The following is a 7,704-nucleotide window of genomic DNA, read 5'->3' on the forward strand; positions in this document are numbered from 1 at the left end:
CTGCCTCTGCCTCTGCCTCTGCCTCTGCCTCTGCCTCTGCCTCTGCCTCTGCCTCTGCCTCTGCCTCTGCCTCTGCCTCTGCCTCCTCTGCCTCTGCCTCTGCCTCCTCTGCCTCTGCCTCTGCCTCCTGAGTGCTGGAATTAAAGGCAAGCAGAACCACTGCCCAGCTAAGGGAAAAGTTTTCTAAGATTCAGAGTTTTGCCTAGGTCCAGTTTCAAACTGTCGTGAGAATCATGGCACACTGCTCCCTCCATTCTCCAGCAGGTAGAACAACTTGAGAGTAATTGGCAGGCTGTCAGCTGGTCCCCGTCAGATCCTCTCTTCTCAGGCGGAGGCTTCATTTCAGGTCAATACTAGTGGTTACAGGTCCTTCATCAAATCTGTCCTCCTTTTTCTAGCTAACCAACCTCTGTTACTCCCCTCTTCTTCCTCCTATGCACTACCATCACTGCCTCTGTCCCTGACCCGTATTTTGTTGGCTTAGAAGCGTCGAGGCAGGCTTATAACCCTCCAGGTTTCAACTGAGAGCTCGCCTGCCTCCGTAGCCTTAGTCCCAGTTTTTATGGGTGACTCTTAACCTTTGGGGGCCTGTTTGTCAGTCGCCTTCTCCCCGACCTTTGACGGAGGTTTTCTAGAAGTTTCACCTTCCTTCCTGCCATGCTTGCTGATCTCCTGCAGAGATGAATCGCCCTCCTTTCTGACATCTGCCTTTGCAGTGTGGCTTTGGGAACCATGGGCACAATTACCCTTAGCAAAGCCCCATATATCCAGTGATATGAGTGTGGGTCCCAGAACAGAGAAGCCATGCACTGGAGGCAGAGATGCATTAGTGAAACCCAGTGCATGCTGCTGCCTTTAATCCAGATCCCCTTGGGGCCAGAGGTCTGTGTGTTAAGTGATTCTTTGTGGAGGTGCCCCACTGTCCTTAGGCTAGCACAGGTTGCCTTGGAGCCTACTAGGTAAGCACACTTCCGTTTATTCTGGCAATGAGGGGTGCCAAGCTAAATAAACTCCTACTCTATACTTGGCGCTCTGACTCAAGACATCGGTTCCTTTTCACACCCACCCTGGGAAGTGTGTGTCAAGGTACCATTTTGGTAGGAGCTGCCCTGGCCTGACCTGACATGCCTGTGAAGCCTTCAGTTGTCCTTTTCCTCTCCCCCCTCCCTCTCCCCTCTTTTAAAAGACAGGGTCTCACTGCATAACCCAGGCTGGCCTTAAACTCATGATCTCCTAATCAGCTGTCCACGTGCCAGGCGGGGTTCCAGGCTTATGCACCACACCTGTGTTTTCAGTTCTGGAAAGAAATTCCAGAATGGGCTGGGGAGAGGGCAGTGGGTGAAGCACTGGCCACACAAGCCTGACAGCTTGTAATGGTGGAGGAAGAGAAGTAGCCCCCAATTCACCTGACCTCCACACGCCCTCACATACATCACACACACTCCATGATGAGAGAGAAACTTCACAGGCCATTTGCCATGGGTTTTGTGAAGAAATGGTTCTAACAGTGTGCCGCACTGCAGGCGACCGCAGAACCCGCACCCATGTCTCCCTGTTTCGACAGAGGGCCTTGATGGTTCTTGGTGCCCTGCCATCAAATAGGCGTCTCTTGGCGTAACCTATCACTCCATGGGAGGGCAGCTGAGTACAAGTTAGTGAGCCAGGGTCACGGGTGCTGCGGGAATGTGGAAAGCCAAAGGGCCTGTCTTCAGGAAGAAGAGCTGTATCAGAAGTGGCGTGGAATATGTGCTACAGTTCACAAGAGCAGAACTCTGCGTTTATTGGCATTTCTGAAGGGTGAATGGGTAAAGCTTACCAATGTTAGTCTAGGAAACTTAGATGCCCCATTACCCGACCGAGTCTGTGCTTTCCTGTTCCCTATAAAGCTGTTTGCCACCAGCCAGTAGGAAGCCAGACTGGGCAGAGCACTGAGCACCTACTGTGCCAGAAATGCCCTCCTGCAGTATTGCAGGAGCTTAAGGCTTTTGACTCTGCAAGTAAATGAATACTACTGCACAGTCAGTTGAGATTACCACCTTAAACTCAGATAGAAAACCACATCCTCTTCTTTGAGCCCAGTCAGCTTCCAGCCTTGTAAGGGATAAAGTGCTGACAGCCTTGCTGGGGTTAAGACAGTAGCCCTTAGAGCCTCTAAGAGGGGTGGGCAAACATGCTGTTTCTCATTTACTCTTAAAACCCAGTAAATGAATAAGGATGAGTCAACATTGACAGATTGCACAGTTACGCAAGCTGGCCCAGAGTCCCCCAGGGTGTGGGGTGTGCCTTGGATTCTCATTGTGCATTTTGTCCCTTACTTGTTTGGGTAGTTACTCTCCCCTCTGTACCCTCTGGGTTCTTGGAAGACAGAGTCCCTGTATTATTTATAGATCCTTCTGTAAGCCTGGCTGTTCTCTTACTCCTAAAATGGCCTAAAGGGTGCCAAAGGTTCTAGTTCCCTGGTCAGTGGGTTAGTCTTTACAGCCAGCCACTGGTCAGCAGGGCTCAGCTAAGGACTTTGAGTCCCAGACTCAGCACCCTTCCTGGTCTGACTCGTTTACCTACGGAGCCCTCAGTGCTTATCACAGACCTTCCACTGGTGTCAGGCTTTTGGAGCCCTGGAACAGCCCTTTCCTGTCAGATAAGGGACATTAAGGGTAAGGGGAGACTGCCTGGCCGTCAGGCTTTGTGTACTTTGGTGATAACGTGGAACCTGCCTCCAGCGACCCTCATTCTTGGCCCCTGTGTTCTTTCCTTTATCCCCATGTTAGCTTCCTGTCACTGGAACAAACTACCCAAGAAAATCAACTTAGGAGGAGGAAAGGTTTGTCCTGGCTCATGGTGTCAGCGTTCTCAGCTCATAATTTGTCCTTGTTGCTTTGGAGCCATGTTGGACAAAGCCCCTTATTCTGACTGGGAAACAGGAAAGGAAGCCATTGAGGACCCAGCTCCCAAATTCCAGTCCAGGGCATATCCCAGTGTCCTAACTTATTTTCTTCTAAAATTTTTCTCATTTATATTTATTTTGTGTAGTGGGGATAAGTGGGTTCTGTTCTGTTCTTTCCTTCTACTCTGTTGGTCCCAGGGATGAAACTCAGGCTTAGGATAAGCACCTTTACTCACTGAGCCATCCTGTCACTCCCAAGAGGGAGAAGGAGGGAGGGAGGGAGGGTGTGTGTGTGTGTGTGTATGTGTTTGTGTGCGCGCGTGTGCGTGTGTGCACACACTCGCACAGCTCAGGACAGTTGAGGGGAGTCAGTTCTCGTCTCCCACCTATGGGCCCTAGGGATTGAACTCAGGTCATCAGACTTGATGGCAGATGCCTTTATGGCTGAATCATCTCAGCGGCCCCAACCTAACTTCCCTTGATCGAGCTTTGCCTCCTAAAAGTTCCATTATATCTTCTTAGTGCCACATACTGATGACCAAGTCTCAACATGGGAGCCTTTGGGCAACAGCCAAGATCCTCACAGGGCCCTCTCTAACCCCTCACAGGGCCCTCTCTAACCCTTCCCAGGTCCCTCTCTAGCCCTTCCCAGCACAGCTTCTGAGTGGAAGACACTTCATTTTCCTCTACTGCAGGGGTCTTGTGATGCTTAAGGCTCAAACACAGGGTCCTACACTCTCTAGGCAAACATTTCCACTGCTGAGCTGTGACCTCAGCCCTGGATCTGGTTTATAATCTCATTTGCTTCTTTCAGACCAAAGGCTGCTACCCTGGTAACTAAAAATTGGGTAACTTACTTGTTTATTGTCCTGCTCTGTCTATCAGCAGCCTGTGGGGTAGGCTCCAGAAAGATCAGCCACCTTGCTCAAGTTCCCTTCCCCCTCCTCAGGAAGCAATGAAGCAAGAATCAAGCTGAGTCTTCCCACCCAGGTGGTGCCTGTAGCACCTTTGCCACCTCCACCTGACAGAGAAGTGAGCCCTCAGCTGGGCACTCGGGAAAGCTGGTCACCTCACTTGCCAAGTGATAGCCTCTTGTGACCTGAAGCCTGGGAACATCACTCAGGAAAGCAGACAGGAGGGCACAGAAGGGAAGTGGAGCCCACAAGACCTTTGAAAAGCCTGAGTGGGAGCTTAGATTTGGAGAAACCTCATTTTCAGGTCTAAAAAAAAAATCCAAAAGGGGAGAAAGAGAACTTAACAGACAGGAAAACACATGGGGGGAGAGTGCTGGTCTGGAAGAGGGAGTGGGGTGGAAATATCAAGATTCAGGACTATGCTGTTAGTGAAGAGAAGCACTTGCCACCTGCTCCTGATTGATCACAGGCCTTAAAGTCTCTGCCCAAGGTCAGAGGTGGCAGAGCAGTAAACCCCCGATGACCTGAGTTTGAGCCTTAGAAAGGGAAGAGAAAGCCAACTCCTAAAAGTTGTCCTTCACCTCCACATACATGCCATAGCTCCACATACATGCCATAGCTCGTGTGTACCCCTGTACACAGCTAACAATTGTTTAAATGTTTTCAATCTCTGAACAAGGGATGGAAACGGAGCACTACATACATACAACACATGCACCACATATACCACATGTGTACACATAGACTCATTTGCATGTACTGTGACATGCACACACATGCATATATTTTAAAAGTAGGAACAGGATTTTTTAAAGTGTAGCCTTTATAGGGAAGTAACTAGGGGTGGTTAGAAAATGATCTAGGCAAGAGATAATGGCCCTTGACTGGAAGCAGGCAGTCTGGGGGCTGAGGTGTCCACCACTGAATGAGCTGACTCTTTAGACTTAGAGCCACTGTGGGGCCAGGAAGAAGTAATTAAGCATGACTCCAGGAACTTACACCTCAAAATTGGGGGAAGGGAGGCGGTGCCAAACAAGGGCTCTTAAAGGAGTAGCAGGCTTCTGGGGAAGTTAATGAGTTTGAAATTTAACGTAAGTGTTACATACTAGTAAGATAACCAAGAAAAAAGTTGGATCTATGGATCTGGAACCAAAAAAAAAAGGATTTCAGTAATTCCGTTTACATTTAGTGTATGTGTGAGTGTGTGTGTGTGTGTGTGTGTGTGTGCACATATGTATGAGTGTGTGTGTGTGTGTGTGTGTGTGTGTGTGTGTGTGTGATCATTTCTCTTACTAGGCGGGTTCTGAGGATACAACTCAGATCATCAAGCCTAATGACAAGTGCCTCTCTCCACTGAACATCTCGCTCATTCCATCCACTACAGTATTTTTATATACATGAGCAGTGTGGCTGAAGCCATGGACCTAGATGATGTCAAAATAGGTATGGGGAGTGAAGTCAGGCACAGCTGTGTGCAAGCACTTATGAAAGGTGAAGGAGCCATAGGCAGCACCAGCAGTGGCCGTGGGACAATGGGAGAGACCTGGGATGGCACTAAGGCAGAGGCCAAGGCCATGGATACAGGCCAGAAGCCCCTCATCTCTAGAGCTCTCCATGAGCTCATTCAGGAGCTGAGCACAAGCTAAGCCAGCAGAGTGATGGGGAAAGAAGAAGATGGGTGTGGCCCAGCTCACACCCCATAGGTGGATTTTTCCTTCTAGGGTAAGGAGTGTCTTAAACCCCTCTTTGCTGTAGGACTTGATGTTGTTAGGCTGGCCCCAGCTCCTCTGACACCCATGCCAGCTGACTGAGCATTGGCAGTTGGGCAAATGTGGTCCCTCCCCTCTCACTCATTGTGTCTTACAAGGGGCTACATGGGAGTTGGCGTCACCTGTCACCCGGAGAAGCTCTGGGCCTGCTCACCCTGCTTCTCTTGCTCTGTCTCCTAGAGTCTGTCCTAGGGAACTGCCTGGAAAGAAGTTCTCCTGGACAAGCAATGGAGCTGCCGGATCACAACGGCCTTGGGTACCCAGTACGGCCCTTAGTCAGTGAGCACCTCAGGTCCCGGACCCTCCAGAGACACCACACGATCCAGAACAGCGACGATGCTTATGTATGTTGGCCCCTCCTGCTGCTTAGAGGTGGGATGGTGCCCTCTCAACCTGAAAGCAGAGTGTCCCCTTCTGCCATCTCTTCAGTCCAGCCCTCTGCAAGCTGCGGAGACCTTTTTTTTTTTTCTTTGACTGCCCATAACAGACTAGCATTAACAGGAGAGTCTTGCATCCATATGTTAGACTTAGGAATCAAATGATCTGACATCCAGGGTCTTGACCTCTCCCAGAAATCTAAATCCAGGCTTCAATATATGAACCCTCAATTTTTGGTCCATTCCTGGCAACTGTTTTGCTGTCTTTGGCTTTCTTAAGAGTTGACCTGTCAGAGTAAGTCTTGTCAACTGGGACACACCCAGCCATGGTAGCACCTGTATGCCATCAGGCAGCCATCTGTGGCTGTTCAAATGTAAATGTGTTAAAGTTACACAAAATTAGAGATTTAGTTCTGCCGTAAATAACAGTTACACTTCACACACACAGCAGTCACCATGTTACATGGGCACTTGAGAACAGAACTGTTAGACCTCACTGTCTATGGATGGGCTGGGGAGGGACGGGGGGTCCTCTGAGAGTGACACACTGTCTGGCACTCATTGCTGCTGGTTCCTCTCTACAGGTACAGCTGGATACCTTGCCAGGAATGAGCCTGGTGGCAGGCAAGGCGCTGAGCTCTGCCCGGATGTCAGATGCAGTTCTTAGTCAGTCTTCACTCATGGGCAGCCAACAGCTTCAGGATGAGGAAGATGAAGGTAAGGCCTTGCCCATGGGCACCCCGGGCAGTCTTCTGTGGGAATTGTTCACTGGCTGAGGTGCTACACACTTGTGCACATGTTAGGGGCTCTGGCTTCTGTCAGCACAGAGACATCACAGTCCAAGTTCAGTGCTGAAGCAGGATGCACCTTCAACAATAGCTCTCTTTCAGCTTCTCCTTAGAGGGCTTCATATCCTTGTAGAACATTTATTCCTATGTCTTTGTAGAGCCAGGGTGGGAGACCATAGATAGAGCCTGGTGACAAACAGGTCCACCCTTTCTAAGGTCTACAGGCAAAGCCTAGGAAGTCTTCATCCTAAGTCCTCATCTGTGAGGACATCAAGAGAGTAGTGCCCATGTCCTGGCTTGGGTCCTGAGGATGCTGGCCTCCTGATCCTGAGGGTAGTGTTTATTAGTGTGATGCTCAAGAAAAAGTGGCCTGGCCGGCTCCTATAGCACTCACTACAGTTATTCTGCCCCCCCCCCCAACCACAAGAAAAGGCTCTTGAAGGGTTTTTCATCTTCACCCCCCATATGTCAATTGCTCATGAGGGTGGCAAAAGGAAGGGGCAGGTGGTCAGGAAGGGTCCCTAACATCTGAAGGGCCTGCTGTGGCCTGAGTCAGAGCTGGACTCAGGCTGGGTTGCTAGACAAGCACCTCCTCAGCCTCCTCTCTCCTGTCCCACTTGCTCCCCCCACCTCCACCTCACATGTTCTTTTTGGTCTTGCAGAATGTGGGGTGAGCCTGGGCCATGAGCATCCAGGCCTGGGTGATGGCAGCCAGCATCTCAACTCCTCTCGCTATCCAGCTACGTGTGTTACAGACATCATGCTCAGCCACAAGCACCCAGAGGTCTCCTTCAGCATGGAGCAGGCCGGCGTGTAGCAGGATATGGAAAGTGAGTGCCACCCTGCTCAGGCCCAGGCAGCCCTGGGGCCCAGTGCCAGCCCCTCATAGCCTCAATGTGTTCATTCCTAAACTTGAGCGACACTCTTTTTTTTTTTTTTTTTTTTTTTTTTTTTTTTTTTTTTTTTTTTTTC

The 7,704-nt window shown here is 50.1% G+C and overlaps 1 protein-coding gene across 2 annotated transcripts in view; it reads left to right on the top strand.

Annotated features, from left to right (window-relative positions):
- Sik3 (SIK family kinase 3) overlaps positions 1–7,704 on the top strand; it is a 204,429-nt gene that overhangs the window by 193,565 nt on the left and 3,160 nt on the right. For both annotated transcript variants that reach the window (XM_021173280.2, XM_021173281.2), the window contains 3 exons: positions 5,748–5,911; positions 6,529–6,661; positions 7,395–7,562. In XM_021173280.2, the coding sequence (XP_021028939.1) occupies positions 5,748–5,911; positions 6,529–6,661; positions 7,395–7,549 (452 nt within the window). In that variant the 3' untranslated portion in view covers positions 7,550–7,562. The remainder of the gene's footprint in view (positions 1–5,747; positions 5,912–6,528; positions 6,662–7,394; positions 7,563–7,704) is intronic.

This window comes from Mus caroli, chromosome 9, assembly GCF_900094665.2.
Source record: "Mus caroli chromosome 9, CAROLI_EIJ_v1.1, whole genome shotgun sequence".
Lineage (NCBI taxonomy): Eukaryota > Metazoa > Chordata > Mammalia > Rodentia > Muridae > Mus > Mus caroli.